Below are 21,761 nucleotides of genomic sequence, written 5' to 3'. Positions count from 1 at the left end.
CGGTGCGACTCTACGGATCTGTTTGTTAATAATAGAATCTTGACCGTGTACGAACTCCATTTGTATGAGCTACTAAAGTTCGTGCTGCGATCCCTCTGGGGATTACATTCGCAGTCGTATTTGTTTGAAAGGTTTGTTTTTGAAAAACCTATTACCAGGCGTTCTAATACGGGATTTTTGAAAGTGCAATCATACAGAAAAAAAATTGAAATGAATTCTGTTAAGTGCAGTTCAATCAAATTATATAACCTTCTAGTAGATTCAGGTGTGTTTCCTAGTGATATTCGATCGTACAATGCTTCAAATATTATTAATTATTATCACAAATTGAAAAACAGTTTTTTGGTCGATAACCCTGCTTTAGTTCAACTTATATTCGCAACCTAAATTCCCATGGGAAAGTTACCCCATTTGCCTGCATGCTACAGGAGTACCCAAATGAGGTTGGCTTTCTGGTGAAAAAAAATGACCCTCTGAAACTTTCTAGTTTTCGAGATATCGACGTTTTTGTGATTTACCGTTTTCAGTCAAAATGAGCCTCGACACTTATAATTCTTTAAAACATTTTCGTCACCCGTTTTGCTCTTGCCTTCACCTGCGCCAGAGTCTCTTGTGGTGTTCAATGTAGCGCTGATTTCTGCAATGTTTTTCATTGTTTTGAATTTTACCAAAAAACTTGGTATATAGTTATACATGAAAATTTTTATTTAATACTATTTGGTTTAGTACCCCGTAGGGTAGGCTGTAAAGAAGATCTGTTGATCCCGTTGCCTGTCCTTTCCGAGTCTTATGCTTTAGCTTGTTCGTTTCTGTAGTGTCTTCAAAATATTTTGCTAAATTTTCATTATATGTATTTGTTTTGTACTCGGAAAAATAAATTCTTCTTAGATCACAAAACAATTATTCCAAGAGTGAAAAATTCATGCAACACGTCAAACGATTTCTCTATACCAAATGCGTTTGATCAAATTTTGCATTAAAAGACAATTACAAAAAAATGCTTCAAACTTTGTTCGAGAACATCATTTTCAATTTGTAGTTAAATTTCAATGTTCTTCTAAAATCGCACAAAAATTGGGCGAAACTTCAAAACTTTTGAAAGTTATTTTCGAAACAATTACCCATGCAATATCTTTGAAAATTTAAAATCGCTTGAAAAATTGAACTATACAATGATGCAAAATAGCAATCTAAGGATCTCGTGACTGGGAGGAAATCCGTTTTTTTGAGTTAGCTGAGTAATTCACTATAATCTGAAATTGACAACAAAAAATTAGGAGATCAAGAACAGTGTAAATGGAATAAACCAAGTATCTCACTTAATGAGCCGCCGTGAAAGAAGAAGTAGCGGTTTGAAGTTTCAGAGGCCCTATCGGTTTTTCTCAACAAAAATCGAAATCGATACAGGCGAACTAAAAAAAAACAAACAGAACTAGCGGATCACCGAAACTGGCAGCGATAGCTTTGTAGATGAAAAAAGAGCGAAGATAAATTAGAGTTGCTTTACTAATTGCCACAATGTTAAATTTTGCTTTAAAAGAAAAGGTATAACTTATGGATTGTTTCGCTTAGCCGCCCCCAAAAAAGGAGCATTACAAGTCCTGAACTACAATCCAAAAAACTGGAATAGAAAGCACATCACCTAATAAACCAAAAAATCAAAGCGGAAAAACAACTTTAAGAAAGACGATTCTCTCCAATGAATTTCCACGTCAAAGTCGTTAAAACACGTTACTATACGCTGACATCCTTAAAAACAATACTATGTGACGTAAAAATTAACAAATTTTTTGATTATTTACACAAAGGGACAAAGTAACAACAATACCTACAAGCAAAAAAATTTTAAAACAGCAGCTGTTTGGAAACAATTAGTGTCTAAACATAAAAACTATTTGCTGCAAGCTAAAGAAAATGAATGGATCATACTTTGTTCCAATGATGGACTGAGAAAATCCGTTATTTTCAAGGCTATGCGACATAACAGACATAATGGTAAAACAAAAAAAAATAGTACAATGCCTAAGTGATAGAAAGTTAACAAAAACCTGAAGTTCCAAGGTTTGTTGCTTTATTACAAGAACCCAAAAGGAGCTGTCATTTGAAAAAATGAAAGCCAAGATGACTTAAAATACAGCAAAAGCGGCTAAATTTCAAAAAATGAACAGTTTACGAAAATACTACGAAAAGAATAACACAAACCAGCAAAATAGAAAAATTCACTATATATTTTAAAAACACAACGTCATAAAAACAATCAGGTATCAACAATGTTAAAAACACGCAAATAGGTCTCATTAGAAAGCCACTCGCGTTTTCGCTCCCTTTACTTAAGCGTGACTAAAATCACTGCTGAAATTTGGCTTTTCATTGACATCAAATATGTGTACAATATGTGTACAACGATTCAGCGGCTCAATAGAATCTAATTACTTTCGCTTACATCAAATCAAAAGACCACTAACAGCTCGCGATCGCAGCCACTAAAATTCATAGCAAGACAAAATGACCATCAAAACATCAACCTGACTATCAAAACATCAATCAACTTCTCTGGCTTGACTGAAGTAAGGTTAACATTGAGGGCGATAACCACATGAAATAAGGAAGATAAAATGAAAGAAAGTCTTTTTATTCAGAAAACTCGGTAGAAATATTGTTACAAATAAAAAACAAACGATAAAGAAGTGCCACAAACAACACCGCAAAATTACCAAACTTTTAACACAGCGCCCAGAAGAACAAAAAAGGTCATAAAATTTAGAACTATTGCTTCACTTCTATTTTGTAAAAAGTTTACAAGTTCCGTTCTTAAAACCATAAATAACAAACACTAATCAAAGCCACAAGCTATTAGAAAGCCTGTTTAGAATTTAACTCTCAAACAGCTTAATTTAACTCTCAAACACTTTACAAAAATCACAAATATGCACTAGTTATGATCGGACACATCATCAAGGTGTCTCGGAACGCTCAAAGCAATGCCAATATTGAAACTTAGATCGCACAGATCTTTCAACTATTAAAACCATCACTATCACCAGTATTTACCGGCAAATGTATGCTCGATTTAAATAAAATATGCCAAAAACTGAATACTGAATACGTCAAAAATACCCAAAGTCGACAAACACCCGATGTGCTCAACTTCTCAATCAAAAATAAACCTTAACCCTTCTGATGACAGAATAAAGATTGGACCACAGTTCACAACTCATTAACTATGTAATGGTCAACAAACATCCTTCTTCGCTCTTGCTACTACTCAAAAAATCTTTATTTCAATTATTTATTTGTTTAATTATTTAGTAATTAGTTATAATGCTTTGTACAGCGGACATTGAAAATCATCAATAGGGAACTTGTAGATCACTTAATTGCCATTAATCTAAATTAATATTAAAAATTATTTCCTCGGCGATAGTAACTTGTTCAATTCTGAGCTCCTTTTTCCGGCTCTGTTTCCTGTCCTTCGAATAAACATCAAAAAGACGTCAGACATTTGACGAAATTATTTATCCATCTAATACTTAGTTTGTCATAAGTATTTTCATACATTTACGATGACAGGTATCAACTTGAACGATTTGTGACATTATTTGAACGATTTGTGACAACACACCATTTGTGACATTATTTGAACGATTTGTGACAACTTGAACGATTTGTGACATTATTTGAACGATTTGTGACAACTTGAACGATTTGTGACAACACACCAAAAGAAATTTTTTTAAAGAACACGGAAAAAGATTTTGACAGGAGAGGATTAAGGAAACAGATCAGACAGACAGTTCAGGCTTTTGTTCATGTCGTTTAAAAACGACCAATAGATTTCAATTACTCCAATTTGAAATTATAAAATAATCGCATGACTTGACAAATAGCTGCTTTTCCACAGTATATATACTCGCGAATGTAACTCTTCCAACAGGCATCTTATCAAATTGCCAAACTGACGAAAAGAACGACTTGAAATGAACTAAAACATGATTGGTAACTAATTACATAGAAGTACCTCCTCGGCTTACTAACTGAAGATCGAAAAGACAAGTTTCGTATTACCATTATTTCATTACATGGCTCTTAGGAAGTTTGATACAACTAAGTTATTAATTGATTAATTAAACTTAATAATTTAGCCGAACTATGACTTTGAAACACTTCTCGCGGAAAACATTGATATTCCTTAAAGCAGCCATTTGCGATTGTTGCATGACAACCCAGGTTGAGGTCCTCGTTCAACAGTTCTTATGAAAAACCCATCCAGACCATTTTTTCCTATGCATCCTCTGGAACAACCAGGCAGAGCAATATTGCTTATGATCCAGACATTGCCTCGCTCAAATTTTCGATGCGTTCATGTGCTCGTTCAAAAACGCTCATGAAAAGACCCGTCCAGACCAAAATTCAATATCATACAAGACTTTGGCTCGTTCAATTTATGAAACGACTCAGAACGACCAAGCGATAACTTTCAAGAATCGTGCAAGCTGATTAAAAACTTGCCAGATTCTTGCAAGAATCTTACAAGATATCAATCATAGCAAAAAATAAATCAGGGTGCAAAAGTTTCAGAAAACATCTTTGAAGCACATTGTTTTTTTGAACAAAGTACAAAACCCAATTCAATAAAAAAACTTTAGTGCGGATTCAAAAACTTTGGTAGTTATAACTAACTAAAACTAACATATGTTTTAACATAAGTTTTTCGATCTAGTCAAGGACTTATTCAAATTAAATGAGGGCCAAAGGAGGAGTGTCAGCATCTGAATAGATGCCTGAGCGTGAAAGAATTTTGAACCTAGCTGCCCAACGAAAAAGGTGGTTGATACGTTGTCAAATTTCGCGCTAAAAACTCGCCATATAGTGTTTCGACATAAATTGTTTTTCAACCTAGTCAAGGACCCATTCAAATGAATTGAGCTCCTAAGATAGAGCGTTAGCATCCAAATGGAGTCTGAAAGTAAAAGAATTTTAAAACTAGCTGCCCTACGAAAAAGTGGTCGATACGTTAAATTTCGCGCTAAAAAAAACTCGCTAATTAGTGTTTCGATATATTCTTTTTCAACCTAGTCAAGGACCTATTCAAATGAATTGAGCACATGAGATGGAGTGTTAGCATCCACATAGAGCCTGAAAGTGACAGAATTTTTAACCTAGCTGCCCTACAAAAAAGTTGGTCATACGTTGTCAAATGTCGCGCTAAAACATTCGATATAGTGTTTTAACATAAATTGTTTTTCAACCTAGTCAAGGACTTATAGGTTCAAATATAAGTTCAAATATATTGAGGTTCTAAGGAGGAGTGTTAGCATCCAAATAGAGCCTGAAAGTGACAAAATTTTAAACCTAGCTGCCCTACGAAGTGTTCGATACGTTGTCGAACTTCGCGCTAATAAATTCCTATATAATGTTTCGACATAAATTGTTTTTCAACCTAGTCGAGCTCTTATTCAAATGAATTGAGCACCTGGGATGTAGTGTTAGCATCAAAATAGAGCCTGAAAGTGACAAAACTTTTAACCTAGCTGTCCTACAAAAAAGTAGTTGACACGTTGTCAAATTTCGCGCTAAAAAACTCGCAACAGTGCGTCGACATAAATTGTTTTTAAGCATAGTCGAGGACTTATTCAAAAGAATTGAGCACCTGAGATGGTGTTAGCATCCAAATAGAGCCTGAAATTTACAGAATTGTTAACCTAGCTGCCCTACAAAAAAGTATATGATACGTTGTCAAATTTCGCGCAAAAGAACTTGCAATAGTGTTTCGACAAACTGTTTTTCAACCTAGTCAAGGACTTATTCAAAGGACATACTTCTATCCAGTGTTAGAATTTTGTTAGGATGCACACTAAATAAAGTTCAGTAAAACTTAACTTACCAGAAACGATCAAGTAGTTTTGCCTGACCTTGACCTACATTAACTTTCTGATAATTACTTGAAAAATTAATGAGGCACCACCTGAAATTTTATCTGAATACAGCTTAAATTTAACATTTTAGAATGGAAACCGTTACTTGCCTTAAAGTTGTTTTAAAACCAAAAAAATGTGAACTGAGTTCAAAATGCTAATTTTATCTTCTGGTGAATACTGACGGCCCTTATATTGCATATTCATTGTTAGAAAAGTGTTTTGTTTACAGACGGAGAAACCAATTATTCCAAATTTGGAGATCGTGGGTGAATTTTTGCTTCTTTTTAAGTTTGTCATGGTGAAGCACAAATCATCAAAAAGAAGCAAGCCATCAATCTCTTCACATGAAGTCAGTGACTCGAAAAGAAAAAGATTAAGAGAAACTGGAAAATGAAGATGTGAAACTTGGAGAGGTTTCAAACAATTGTTCCTTGTGTGCTTCGATATCCAATGACGAATCGGTAGCTTTTGCAAGATCATGCATCGCTTCCAAATCGGATTCCGCCGAGGAAAAATCAGACGAGCCGAAATTATGCAATTGCTGTGTTTTTAGCCATAAAAAGAGGACATGAAATTGTCGGCGAAAAAGGGTACAAGGCTGCGATATTCGAGGAACACATAAATTTGCATTCTCTTGTGTGTACTGAGTGTTCTTCATTAGCATGTTCTGAGTAAGCGTCGGACCATACAGGACCAGTTCATACGTTGACATCGGTCAACAAAGCAAGCTCGCTACTCTATAAAGGAAAAAATTTCAAGTATTTGAAAACTTTTGACGCTCTCTCAAAAGAAGTTCCGGCAAGTATAAACCCAATAACTTTACCAAATTTTGCCAAAGTTTATAGCCAATTATGTTGTCCAAAGCGCTTCGGCGGGTCAATTCTCTCAATCGAAACAGCAGTTCACACCACAGTTCAAAAATGAGCTTGAGAAATGGATTAGAGCGAAGAGACCAAACTTCGGCAGCAATTTATATAAAGCAGATAGTTTAGTCGCGGAAACCCGGAAATTGAAGCCTTCGGACGGTTCTCTGGTTCATAAAGTCACACAAAAATGCCAAATCTTGATCAAGCTGTAAGCTAGCAGAACGCTGAGCTAGCAAATTTATTTGTTTCCGGTCGTTTAGTGTGAAGAGGCGAAACGTGAATGAAAGTTTACACAATTTTCTCCACTTGTCTGTCTAACAATTGCTGGCCAAAATCTTTATCTTTACCCTTCACTCGACTGAAGTTAACCCTAAGTAGTACTGTCCTTGCCCCGGAATCGGAGCATCTTGATTACTTGTCCACTGACTGTCTCTATATGTGCTCTGCAAACGAGAAGGGGTGCATTCATATTACAAATCAGTCCTTGTGCCGCGGAAGGCGCGCTTGCCGGGTCAATAACAATAACAATCCCGCATGTATGTAAAGATTGCTTTTACGAGGCTGATAAACAATTCAGCAGCGCATTTTATTGCAATACAACAGACTCACACACAATATAAAATATAAGCGTAGGAGGAATTAGTATGAATGGGTGGTATACGCTCAGCTTTTTATTGTCAATAGGCCTAATTCTAGCCTACTAACTCCGCGTACTAATTCCGGTTTATTCATAAAATTCGGAAATAATTTTTTAAGAAACCTAACACAAGTGACTAGCGTTGTGTCCTAAAAATTTTGAGTATTGTTCATGGGAAAAAAGTTTTTATATGGACATATGTTCGCCTTATATGATGGTTATAATCGATGCAAGCTTATGCCTGTAAAGAACACTCAAAGAGCCGTGAAGAAGTCACACGAGAAGTATAAGCCCGATAATTTTCTCAAATTTTGTCGAAAGCCAATTATGTTGTCCAAAGCGCTTCGGGGGTCAATTCTCTCAATCCAAACAGCAGTTCACATCACAGTTCAAAAATGAGCTTAAAATGGATTAGAGCGAAGAGACCAAACTTCGGCAGCGATTTAGATAAAGCAGATAGTTTGGTCGCGGGAACCCGGAAATTGTTGAAGTCTTCGGACGGTTCTCTGGTTCATAAAGTTAACACAAAAAAGCCATATCTTGATCAATCTGTAAGCGAGCAGAACTCTGAGCTAGCAAATTTTTGTTTCCGGCCGTTTAGTGTGAAGAGGCGAAACGTGAATGAAAGTTTACACAATTTTCTCCATTTGTCTGTCTAACAATTGCTGGCCACAACCTTTATCTTTACCCTTCACTCGACTGAAGTTAATCCTAAGTTGTACTGTCTTTGCCCCGGAACCGAAGTATCTTGACTACTTGTCCACTGACTGTCTATATGTGCTCTGCAAACGAGAACGGGTGCATTCAAATTACAACTCAGTCCTTGTTTCGTGGAAGGCGCGCTTGCCGGGCTAATAACAATAACAATCCCGCATGTATGTAAAGTTTGCTGTTTGCCGTTAGGCCTGGCCTGTTCATTTTACGAGGCTGATAAACAATTCAGCAGCGCATTTTATTGCAATACAACAGACACACACACATTTTAAAATAAAAGCGTAGGAAGAATTAGTATGAATGGGTGGTATACGCTCATCTTTTTTATTGTCAATAGGCCTAATTCTAGCCTACTAACTCCGCGTACTAATTCCGGTTTATTCATAATAAAATTCGGAAAAAATTTTTTAAGAAACCTAACACAAGTGACTAGCGTTGTGTCTTGAAAATTTTGAGTATTGTTCATTGGAAAAAAGTTTTCATATGGAAATATGTTCGCCTTATATGATGGTTATAATTGATGCAAGCTTATGCCTGTAAAGAACACTCAAAGAGCCGTGAAGAAGTCACACGAGAAGTATAAGCCCGATAATTTTCCCAAATTTTGTCGAAAGCCAATTATGTTGTCCAAAGCGCTTCGGGGGTCAATTCTCTCAATCCAAACAGCAGTTCACATCACAGTTCAAAAATGAGCTTGAGAAATGGATTAGAGCGAAGAGACCAAACTTCGGCAGCAATTTATATAAAGCAGATAGTTTAGTCGCGGAAACCCGGAAATTGAAGCCTTCGGACGGTTCTCTGGTTCATAAAGTCACACAAAAATGCCAAATCTTGATCAATCGGTAAGCGAGCAGAACTCTGAGCTAGCAAATTTTTGTTTCCGGCCGTTTATTGTGAAGAGGCGAAACGTGAATGAAAGTTTACACAATTTTCTCCACTTGTCTGTCTAACAATTGCTGGCCAAAATCTTTATCTTTACCCTTCACTCGACTGAAGTTAACCCTAAGTAGTACTGTCCTTGCCCCGGAATCGGAGCATCTTGATTACTTGTCCACTGACTGTCTCTATATGTGCTCTGCAAACGAGAAGGGGTGCATTCATATTACAAATCAGTCCTTGTGCCGCGGAAGGCGCGCTTGCCGGGTCAATAACAATAACAATCCCGCATGTATGTAAAGATTGCTTTTACGAGGCTGATAAACAATTCAGCAGCGCATTTTATTGCAATACAACAGACTCACACACAATATAAAATATAAGCGTAGGAGGAATTAGTATGAATGGGTGGTATACGCTCAGCTTTTTATTGTCAATAGGCCTAATTCTAGCCTACTAACTCCGCGTACTAATTCCGGTTTATTCATAATAAAATTCGGAAAAAATTTTTTAAGAAACCTAACACAAGTGACTAGCGTTGTGTCTTGAAAATTTTGAGTATTGTTCATTGGAAAAAAGTTTTCATATGCAAATATGTTCGCCTTATATGATGGTTATAATTGATGCAAGCTTATGCCTGTAAAGAACACTCAAAGAGCCGTGAAGAAGTCACACGAGAAGTATAAGCCCGATAATTTTCCCAAATTTTGTCGAAAGCCAATTATGTTGTCCAAAGCGCTTCGGGGGTCAATTCTCTCAATCCAAACAGCAGTTCACATCACAGTTCAAAAATGAGCTTGAGAAATGGATTAGAGCGAAGAGACCAAACTTCGGCAGCAATTTATATAAAGCAGATAGTTTAGTCGCGGAAACCCGGAAATTGAAGCCTTCGGACGGTTCTCTGGTTCATAAAGTCACACAAAAATGCCAAATCTTGATCAAGCTGTAAGCTAGCAGAACGCTGAGCTAGCAAATTTATTTGTTTCCGGTCGTTTAGTGTGAAGAGGCGAAACGTGAATGAAAGTTTACACAATTTTCTCCACTTGTCTGTCTAACAATTGCTGGCCAAAATCTTTATCTTTACACTTCACTCGACTGAAGTTAACCCTAAGTTGTACTGTCCTTGCCCCGGAATCGGAGTATCTTGATTACTTGTCCACTGACTCTCTATATGTGCTCTGCAAACGAGATCGGGTGCATTCAAATTACAACTCAGACCTTGTTTCGTGGAAGGCGCGCTTGCCAGGTTAATAACAATAACAATCCCGCATGTATGTAGAGTTTGCTGTTTGCCGTTAGGCCTGTTCATTTTACGAGGCTGATAAACAATTCAGCAGCGCATTTTATACGCAATACAATAGACACACACAATTTAAAATATAAGCGCAGGAAGAATTAGAATGAATGGGTGGTATACGCTCAGCTTTTTAATTGTCAATTAGCCTAATTCTAGCCTACTAACTCCGCGTACTAATTCCGGTTTATTCATAATAAAATTCGGAAATGTTTTTTTAAGAAACCTTACACAAGTGACTAGCATTGTGTCCAAAAATTTTGAGTATTGTTAAATGTAAAAACATTAAGTATGGACATATCTTCGCCTTAAATAATGGTTATAATTGATGCAAGCTTATGCCTGTAAGGAACACTCAAATTATAATCTAATTTCCTATCGTTCTGCTGTAATCTATTTTTTTCTATTTTTACTCGGAGCTAAGACTACAGGAAATATGTAAACAATGCCATGGCTTCGTTTATTGACCTAAACATGCTTAGAGAAACTAGAACAAAAATTTGAGAGTAAACTAAAGTGATCGGAGATTAAGAGTAATATCCTTCTCTTTCCATAGCTGAGTGATCTTCAGATCTTTAATAACTTTATCTTTAGCTGAGCTCTGCCATACAAATTTCACCTTGCTCGCTACCAAATCAGATTCCGCCAAGGAAAAATCAGACGAGCCGAAAAAATTATGCAATTGCTGTGTTTTGAGCCATCAAAAGAGGACATGAAATTGTCGACGAAAACGGGTACAAGGCTGCAATATTCGAGGAACACATAAATTTTCATTCTCTTGTTTGTAATGAGTGTTCTTCATTAGCATGTTCTGAGTGCGCGTTGGACCATACAGGACCAGTTCATACGTTGACATCGGTCAACAAAGCAAGCTCGCTACTCTATAAAGGAAAAGTTTTCAATTATTTGAAAATTTTGACGCTCTCTCAAAAGATGTTCCGGCAACAATTTCACAAATATGTCACAGAAGCCGTGAAAAAGTCACACGAGAAGTATAAACCCAAAAATTTTCCCAAATTTTGTCAAAGTTTATAGCCAATTATGTTGTCCAAATCGCTTCGGCGGGTCAATTCTCTCAATCGAAACAGCAGTTCACACCACAGTTCAAAAATGAGCTAGAGAAATGGATTAGAGCGAAGAGACCAGACTTCGGCAGCGATTTAGATAAAGAAGATAGTTTAGTCGCGGGAACCCGGAAATTGTTGAAGTCTTCGGACGGTTCACTGGTTCATTAAGTGAACACAAAAATGCCAAATCTTCATCAATCTATGAGCCAGCAGAACGCTGAGCTAGCAAATTTGTCTCCGGCTGTTTAGTGTGAAGAGGCGAAACGTGAATGAAAGTTTACACAATTTTCTCCCCTTGTCTGTGTAACAATTGCTGGCCACAATCTTTATCTTTACACTTCACTCGACTGAAGTTAACCCTAAGTTGTACTGTCCTTGCCCCGGAATCGGAGTATCTTGATTACTTGTCCACTGACTCTCTATATGTGCTCTGCAAACGAGATCGGGTGCATTCAAATTACAACTCAGACCTTGTTTCGTGGAAGGCGCGCTTGCCAGGATAATAACAATAACAATCCCGCATGTATGTAGAGTTTGCTGTTTGCCGTTAGGCCTGTTCATTTTACGAGGCTGATAAACAATTCAGCAGCGCATTTTATACGCAATACAATAGACACACACAATTTAAAATATAAGCGCAGGAAGAATTAGACTGAATGGGTGGTATACGCTCAGCTTTTTAATTGTCAATTAGCCTAATTCTAGCCTACTAACTCCGCGTACTAATTCCGGTTTATTCATAATAAAATTCGGAAATGTTTTTTAAGAAACCTAACACAAGTGACTAGCATTGTGTCCTGAAAACTTTGAGTATTGTTAATTGTAAAAATGTTTGTATATGGACATATGCTCGCCTTATATAATGGTTATAATTGATGCAAGCTTATGCCTGTAAAGAACACTCAAAGTATAATCTAATTTCCAATCGTTCTGCTGGAATCTTTATTTTTATTCGGAGCTAAAACTACAGGAAATATAATGTAAACAATGCCATGGCTTCGTTTATTGACCTAAACATGCTGAGAGAAACTAGAACAAAAATTTGAGAGCAAACTAAAGTGATCGGAGATTAAGAGTAATATCCTTCTCTTTCCATAGCTGAGTGATCTTCAGATCTTAAATAACTTTATCTTTAGCTGTCAGCTCTGCCATACAAATTTCACCTCGGTCGCTTCCATCTGATGAATCAATATTTTCCTAAAACTATGCGCTTCTTCTTCCACTTAAAACAGGCTATTTCAAAAAGTCATCTAGAAAGGTGCCTCTTTAAAGTTTTAATCTTGTTGAAATTGTACTATTGTACTAGATATTATTATGGACAATTTGAGTAAAAAGTGAAAAACAGTGAGCGGATAGTTCTTCCAGTGTCTTGGCACTTGATTTTTTTTCGAGCGGAGATTAAGCCGATTATTTAGCCAGACAGGAGAATTAGACTTTGCAGCATTTGATGCACTTGTAAAAGGCCCAAATTGATTCAAAACACGAGTGAAACAAGAGTTAAAAGTATTGAAAGCACAATCTTTCATTGGCACAAATTTCGAGACTTATATCTTTCATGTCCTTTGAGAGTTCACAGCTCAAAGCCTCTACATAACAAACGAACGATTAAGAGCACTTAAGAAACGAATAATAGAGAAAAAAAGTTGGATTATGTGACGATTCAGTTTTGAAAGAACACGTTAGAACAACCGGAAAGTGATCCGCAAAAGACTGAAAGTGATCCGAAAAAGACTTAAAAGAAAGCACTTCTGAATTTGGGTTCACTGTGTTTTGATACATCATATGATCAATACAGGAGGAGGTGGAACTTGTGATTCTGGTAGGTGCCAAATCAAAAAATTCAAAACCATTTGAATCGATGCAAGTCTATATCTGTTCACTAACAGATTAGATTCCAGAACATTTATATTTAAATCTCCGCAAACCACAAAAGGTAGGAAAGGCTGTCACAATTAATACAAGTTATGATCAAGTAGGTCAACTAATTCAATTTTGTCGGTCCTTGGCTTGTTATAAACAACTAAGATTCTTAACTTATAGCCGGATTTTTCAATATCTGCAACAAATTGCGTCGTCAAAAGTAACAGGAATATCATTCAGGAAAGAACAGTTACTTTTCACTTGAAGCATGACACCTCCTCCTTTACCACTTCGGTTTTTTATACGACTTTGGTTGTAGCCAGGAACGCGAGAACAGTTTTCATCATCGCCGGCGCCAAGCCATGTCTCAGTTAAGCATAGTATATCAGGTTGGGACTCAAGGCTGTACACTAGTGCTTCCAAGCCATTTATGTTTTTTCGAATAGACCAAACATTTAGATGGAGAACACTTAAACAAGTTTTAGACCGTTTTTTAGTAGATGGGATTATATTAGTCGTCCTGAAAAACAGTTGACAATTGCTGTTCCACAATTTCTTTGGCAGATAGACCATCCATTTTCTCATCTTCGGTTTCTTGGACACTGTCCTCAGTTCTTCGTCGGACTTTACTGGGGTTGAGTACTTTCATTAAGGCTGGAACAAGAAGTTTGGCAACACTTTCAGCAAGCTCTTGCGTTTCGATTGGCTCATCCTTTGGAGAAAGAATTGCGCCCAGACTACGTTTCTTACTCTTTGGGTCAGAGGCCAACATAGGAGTTTAGGGCTTTCTGGTTAGAGTCGGCAGCGATGAGAACATGGGAGTTTGTGGGATTTCGTAAACATTTTGTCGGGCAATATTTGATGACGTTTGTGCTGAGCTTTCCGTTTTTCTGAAATCGTCCAATTCTTCAACAGATTGCACTTTCACAGGGTTAGCACTGGGAAAATTTTCATTGATTGCAAAGATTTGCTGCTCCCTGGTAATAGTCTTGATGCCTTCTTTCTTTGCAGCAACACGAAATTGTCGATCACTGGGAGCTAAGCACTCTTCAATAGATTTTCCCTTTTGCGGAGTTTTGAAAATTCATTAGCCAATTTAGTCGATTCCATGCTAGATCCCGATGATGATATGAATTTAACAATAATGGTCCCAAGTTGTTTTCCATTCTGTAGTGGGTTGCATGCGGCAAGGTCTGCTTCACTGATGTTTATCTGCATACAATTCTTCATAATTGATAGTACCGTGGCTACAGGGTTTTCAAGTTCCACATTTGAGAATGAGACACAACTTTTTAGAATATCTCTCCAACTCTATCACTCGTCCAGACAAGGAATAAATTTCGTTTGTGTTGTCTTTGATACTTTCATTCATCAAGTGGTGATTATTCTTCAGCTCAGCAATGACACCGTCTTGTCATCTTGTTGTTCGACCTTCTCCTTCAACATCCGAATAGCTGCTTTAAGGTTTTTGATTTGTGCATCGTCGCCCTCTTGCACTTGAACCAGATTTTTTAGACTTTCATTCACCATCTGAAACTATTTAATAAGTTTATCACAACAATTAGGCTAAGTCAGTGAGGTAAGTCACGTGTGACCAAAAATTTAATCGCGCGAATGAACAAAAAACTAGCTCCACTAAGAGTGAAAAATGACGGTCACGCACGCAATTCAGTTGAAATTGCACGAACGAATGAACAAAAAGCAGATTTGAAGTATTTGTGACGTCACATGGTCGTCAAAAATGTTGACGAAAGAAATAAAACGAAGAGAAGGCCAATAATAGCCTCAGCTATCGCTTCGCGGCTATTAAAAAAATCTATGTGGCAGACTTTGGCTCGACCGTAAGTATTGGTTCGTTTATGTTGCTCGTTAAAAACTCCTTGCCTGTGTATTGACGCACCGTACCCCCCTGTGTGCGCTCAAAAATGGTCTGCGTCATAAACAAGGACCTCAACCTGGGAACATACCCAACGCCACAATTCCCAAATGTGCCATTAACCCAATTCAGCATAGAGCTTAATATCACAAACATGTTTTCTAATCATCAAGCTGATAATTTAATCCCATGTTCAATCATGATAGTTTCCTATCAAGTCCTATGGGCCCTGAGGCATGGTACTAGCTAAATATGCTAATAATCATTCTGATAGTTTCAACATTGTGGTAAATATTGGGTATATTTTCGGTATTTTGTCACATTGGTTATACTGGCATTGGGCATTTTGTCTCAACATAATTTGCAATATAATGCACTTATCGTTTAATCATCTGGTCTGATCACAAATATGGTTGAAATTATTGGCGTGGTGATCTCTCGTCCTCTGTGTCATGCAGTTGCGACCATACCAACAGTCCGGTCTATTTGTAACCGTTCTAGGCAGATCCTCGTCCGGAATTTGTTTCCTGAACTCGTAGCAAAGCAAACCTAAACACGACAATCACGCTCTATCGCGAGGCGAGCTAGAACAGATATTGCTCAATGCGTCATTAATGTGTATATAGGCTTACAGGCACAGGGGAGGGGGAGACGTATTTTTAGTGAAACTCCAATTATTACTAATGTATGTAATATTTATAATAATTTTCATCTGACGTAGTCAGTCGTACGTTTCGTGTAAATCATATACATTACGAAGTTATGGTATTTGTTTAAAATGTGTTGAAATATCATTAATTTTATCGTATTTTAAAATTATTAAAAAAATGGTGATTAAGTTTTAAAAATTGTGGTTTTAGTTAATTTCTCATTTTTGCACGAATCATTGTGATTCTTTTCATCCTGGCTTAAACAAGGGAGAGGTGTAAACCAGTATCAAAAAAAATCGATAAGTTTCGGATCACTCTGCTCTATTATTCGACTTTGAAATTGAACGACCTGTGAAAGAGACAAAGTACAGGATGGGTTATCATTGGAAATCTGTCAACGATTATGAATACGCTGAGATTTTTAATGATGTGTTTCATAGTGCCCTCTCTGGAATTAATATAATACTTCTGCAGAAATTATCGATGGAGTATTTGATATTGTTCACAATAAGCTTGCCACCGCTGGGATCAAATTGTTCCTTTTAAACGTTTTCTAGTGCACTCCGATTGCCCTCGCTATTTTGATTCTGAATGTGTCAAGGCCAAGCGCCGAAAAAGAAAGTTGGAGAGAACCTTGAAAAAATATCCATCAACTGAGAATGAAGTTCGTTTTGAGTCTCACTTGTATTTTTACAGAGATCTTCTAAAGGAAAAAACGAGATGGGTTTCTTTCAAAACGTCTCCAAAATGAATCTAGCAAATTGAGATACCTCACTTTTGATGAATTGTTCAAAAGAAAAATCAACAAACTCCCCAATTACCAGAATCCCATAGTTTTATCCCGGGACTTCAATGAATTTTTCCAGCAGAAGGTTACGCGTCTTTTTCAGCGTTTTGACAACTCTATCCCATTTTTTGAACCTACATGTCAGCACCATTGGTCTGAATTTTCGTTACTGAGTCAATTAGAAGTTGAAAGAAGCCTTAATCATGTATCGAATTCTACAGCACCACATGATGTTGTACCAGCAGTTCGTTTGAAATTTTTAATAAATCGTTTCTCTGATACCTTCACGGAGCTTTTTAACTGTGTACTATCCCATGGAGTTTTCCCGAGTTCCTTGAAGCAGGGAGTTATAGTCCCTTTACACAAGAAAGATGATGAGAATGATCTTGGAAACTACCGACCGGTTACGAACACACTACTACTTTCTAAAATAATTGAACGTCATGTACTCTCTCAGATGAAATCATACTTCAACAAGAATGGATTATGGCCACGTTTCCAGTCAGCCTATCGCCAGAATCATTCAACGGAATCAAGTATTTTATATTGCCTGGAAAAAGTGTCTGAAATAATAAACAAAAAGAAACCTGCTGTTGTCATATCGCTGGATATGACCTCGGCATTTGATACAGTGAATCTGGACATTTTATTGATGATACTCAAAAACAAGTTTGGCTTCGATGGAATAGTTCTGAATTTTTTTGAAAGTTATTTGAAACATAGAAGCTCACAAGTCTTCATCGACAATTGTTTATCGGAAAGTTTAATCAGCACTTCTGGTGTCCCGCAAGGGTCTATTTTGGGCCCTTTGTTGTTTTCATTATATCTGACTCCGCTTTATACTTTGCTAGATGAAATGAATGTTTCATATCATTTTTACGCAGATGATTGTCAGTTGATATTTGACTATGAACAAGGAAGAGATGAGATCGACAATGTGCTTCAATGTACCATTGGAATGATGAAAAAGTTGAAACTTGTCAACAACCAGAATACAACTGATATCATTTTTGTCAGTAACCGCAAGTCCAGTTTCAAACCTCCTGAAAAGCTTGTCCTATTTGGAACTGAACTACTGATAAAAAGTTCTGTGAAAATTTTGGGAATACACTTTGACAGAAATCTTACCTTAGAAAAACAGTTCAACAAAGTCTGCCAACAGTGTTATATTCAATTGCATAAATTGTATGCTGTTAAAAGGTTCATTGATATTAAACAACGCAAAGAACTTGTATCGTGCTTCATTTTACCGTGCTTGGATTATTGCAATATTATCTATACTAGACTGGATATGCAGTTCATTCAAAAACTTCAAAAAGTTCAAAATTCAGCTGCAAAGTTCGTTTTCGGTTTATCAAAGTTTTCGTCTTCGAAGTCAGCTCTGAAAAAGTTACACTGGCTTCCCATTAAACAGCGGATTACTTTCAAGTTATTATGCAGTATGTTCAAAGTTGACCGAGCCATCGCTCCTATTTACTTGCGGGAACTTTTCGAAAGAAATGTGAATTCGGCATGCCCTTCCAGACAGAGGCTTTTTATGCTACCAAATTGTACTTCAGAAGCTGCTCGCAGATGTTTCAGGTTCCAAGGAGCCAAGGAATGGAATGAGTTGCCTGCGTACATTCGAATGGCAGAAACTCTGGAAGAATTCAAAAAATTGCTGAAGACTCACCTTTTCTGTCAAGCCTTCTGATGATAAACAACCACTCTTGGGTTTGGAAAGAGTGGATAAGCCCTCGCCATCATCATCATCATCATCAATAAATGTGTTCAGTTAATTCAATAATTGTGCAGAAAAATTAGAAAACTAGAGTGTTCTTTCTCCAGCTTTGATAAGCTCAAAAATGAGCAGATCAGGCACGGATTTTAGCCACTGCCTAGTCCAAAAGCCGAATGAAAACAACGTAGGAAATGTAGGGTTTGTTTAATTCAGACGTAGGAAACCGTTGGTATGTTTGATCTGGAACTTAAGAAATCTTCTGTTTGCTCAGTTTTGCAACGTTCAGTATAATCGCTTGGTGAACCAAAGAATCGTTAGGTATGTTTGGTTTCTAAATGTAAGAGATCATCGGTATGTTTCAATTCAAAAATTGTCGGAAACTTCCATACAAAAAATGTAGAAAAATGATATGATGGTGTTCTCATCCCAGCAGTTTCAGAAGCTATTCTTTGTGAAAATTTGTTTGAAAAGATGAAAAATTTGATTGACATTTTTTAAAGTTGCTGACAAATTGAAGCGGGAACAACTGAATTTTTTATTTCTTTTTAATTTTAAAAACAGCAGACTTGTTGAAAATTTATGAGAATTCAGTTCGTTTAATCACAACCATTTATACGTTTGAAGCCGTTAAAACTTTTGATTTCTTACATTTGAAAACCTAGCAACCAACGATTTCCTGAGTTCAAAATCTGAACACATTGCTAAGAAAAAAAGGTTTCTGTCATATTTGTTTAACTGAAACCAATCAAAACGATGTTTATGTACGTATAAGTTTGAACTATTGGGATTAAGGCTTAAACTATTACTAAAGTGACAACTTTAGTGTTATTCAAACAAGATAGTTTTTAGGCTCATATCATTGCTATTGTTTTTAAAGAAATATCCGGATCTGCTGATATTTTGAACCAATCTAAAAGAACTATTCATCCGATGACGTAATTTTCTGATCCATTAAACGTAACGAGGTGCAAACAGTAAACAAGTTTGGTGAATTTTGAACGCATGAATGACTGAACACAGAAATCTGATTGTGAACGCCCAACAGATTTTTCTTTCGTTCATGTTTAAACTTTTTCGAGTTCTACAAACATTCAAGTATGCCTCCTTAGATTGTGGGTCCTTTAGATTTTCCTCAAATTTGACCTCATTTTTTGCGTTCATGAGCCTATTCATAATATCAGATTTAGATACTTTCGTTTTTCCACGATTATATGTTAATTAACATATGTTGATGCCCCTCGAGAGGTCATTTGATCTTGGATACTTCAGTTTCTGTTTTGGGGCTCCAATTTGTGTAAGTGAGCCAATATGATAATCAAGACTTATGATAAACGAACCCGCTAAACACTGTTCGACTGTTAATACAGAAACATTATCAAAGGAAATTTTGGAAGGAAAACAAACACTGATAGAGGCGCAAAAACTGGTTGCTTTTCTCCTTGCTGGAAATAAAAAGCAATGATGTTTTTTAATTGAGACAATAATTCAAAATTCAAAATTCAAAATTCAAAATAGGGAATTCAAAAGTCTTGTTTCACTTTTAAAAAACCAAATCAAAACTTTGAATTGTCATAAAAAGTTTTTCTTTGCTTACGATTCAAGGAAAGCAATTTCATGCGATCCCAATTTATTCTCAAATGGAAATATTGGATGAGTAATGCCACAAAAGATTTTTGTCAAGTAGTTTGGTACAATAATTTTTTGTAATCACTTGCTTAGTTTTTATAAAAAAATTATATTAGATAGAATATCACTCCTTCGAAGAAATACTTCTAAAATTTCCGAATGGCAATTCATTAATCGTGATTTTGCTGTTTCCAACTAAACGTGGGTTAATAAATTATTTTCACAATTTTCAGTATATCTTGATAGGTGTCAGTGGAGCATTTTTTGTTCCTTAGTACATGAAAAAAGTTTTTTTTAATAAGTTATGGTAATTTAATTTGATTTTTGGACCTGATTGATATATATGGATAACATCTAGATAAAATTTTTGTTACAAAAAATTTTAATACCTGTATTCATGCAATAAATTATTTTGGGACTTAATTGAACGTGTTTTCAAGAACAAATTATGTTTTAAATTATAGTGCAAAACTTTTATCATTTTCAGCAGTCCTTGTCGTGCAATTTGAGCAACTCAGAAATTATAATAATTCACAGTATAACTGCTCAAAATTTATAAATAACTGAAAAGCAGTTTAATTCGAGATATAAGTTGTTCAATTTTGGTCAATCTGGACTTTGAACATTCTAAGTAGTGGAACTAAGTATTCAAAATTTGCAGTTTAAATTCTATCATCTTTGGAAACAATTTGCATAATAAAAAAGGCAAACAAAAACAATTATTTCTACAAATTACTTTTTGATGAAGACCGGTTTCATAATTAATTTTATAGCCATCAAGGACCAAACGAGAGATCATTCTGTATTAAACTGGTTTTTTGGTTTTTAAAACAACTGTTAGAAATGGCGTGCTGAAACAAATTTCAGTAAATAGCAAAACACTTGTTTTTGGAACGCATTTGTACCTGCAGAAAACTTAATGCATGAAGGCTATAAAACTCATTTATTTCTCACATTGGATTTTTTTAGATCAAGCACAAAACTAAAAAGTACGTGTTCTTTATGTGTACATTTTTATTTGTGAATTGTTGCTGAAAAACTATATTTTAGGTTTAAAACCACTAGTTTTTGAAGTAGATATGAATTGTTTTGCAAACAGACAAATGTATCTGATACAATCGAGGCTTAACATTTAATAAACAGAAAACATTGATTTTGAATTGAAAAAAAATTTGCCAAACATTGCAGTTCAAATACTGCAACTCAATTACTTAAATGTGTTTTCTACTTTTATGCTATTTTGAAACTTCCAAGATACTCATTACAATAATACACCTTTTTTTAAAAAAATGGAACGACAAGAAAGTTGTGATCAGAAACAGTCAAGAGAGCGACAAAAATGAAAAGTGCACAAATTTGGGCAAAAAGCTGGAAAACTAGATAATTGGAATTTTCAGATGCTATGCAAGTTGGAATTGATGTGAATTTTAGGGGGTTCTGTCGAAAGAAAATTCAGTTCTAATTCCTTGCCTGACTTTCAACTCCAACTTTTTAAAATTTTTCATTTTGATTTTGTACACGTATCTTGTACAAAATAGTACACAAAAAATGGCATCAAAACAAACTAAATTGCTAAAGGTCCTTCGAAAAATTCGAAAACATTAAAAAACGAAGAGCCTTCAAAAGTTCATTCTTCAAATAAAGATTCTTTCAAAGAGTAAAATTTGCAAGAATATGATTATATGGCTCTTAGGATACACTGATACAGTACTGAACCGACGATATACAATCAGAATACAATGATTCATCTTCGTTTGTGCTTCTAATGAGTAGCAAGATGCTCTTAGGCTACACTGATACGGTACTGGGCCGACGATATACAATTTTAATACAACGATTGAGTTCTGATATGCTATGGGATTAGGGTCCA

General features: G+C 36.0%; 2 protein-coding genes across 2 annotated transcripts in view; both read right to left on the bottom strand.

Moving 5' to 3' along the window:
- The window catches only part of LOC142354325 (ras-related protein Rap1-like), a 519,643-nt gene extending 504,845 nt beyond the window's left edge, over positions 1-14,798 (bottom strand). Inside the window, exon 1 of the mRNA XM_075406594.1 lies at positions 14,771-14,798. The gene's annotated coding sequence lies outside the window, so the exon portion shown is untranslated. The remainder of the gene's footprint in view (positions 1-14,770) is intronic.
- LOC142354111 (uncharacterized) overlaps positions 14,011-21,761 on the bottom strand; it is a 72,192-nt gene continuing 64,441 nt past the window's right edge. The window contains exons 10-11 of the mRNA XM_075406381.1: positions 14,640-14,762; positions 14,011-14,235 (exon numbers count right to left, since the gene is read on the bottom strand). Of these exons, the coding sequence (XP_075262496.1) occupies positions 14,011-14,235; positions 14,640-14,762 (348 nt within the window). The remainder of the gene's footprint in view (positions 14,236-14,639; positions 14,763-21,761) is intronic.

Source organism: Convolutriloba macropyga, chromosome 15 (assembly GCF_964194025.1).
Source record: "Convolutriloba macropyga chromosome 15, txConMacr16.3, whole genome shotgun sequence".
NCBI classification, from domain to species: domain Eukaryota; kingdom Metazoa; phylum Xenacoelomorpha; order Acoela; family Convolutidae; genus Convolutriloba; species Convolutriloba macropyga.
This window is presented reverse-complemented; position numbering and strand designations above follow the sequence as displayed.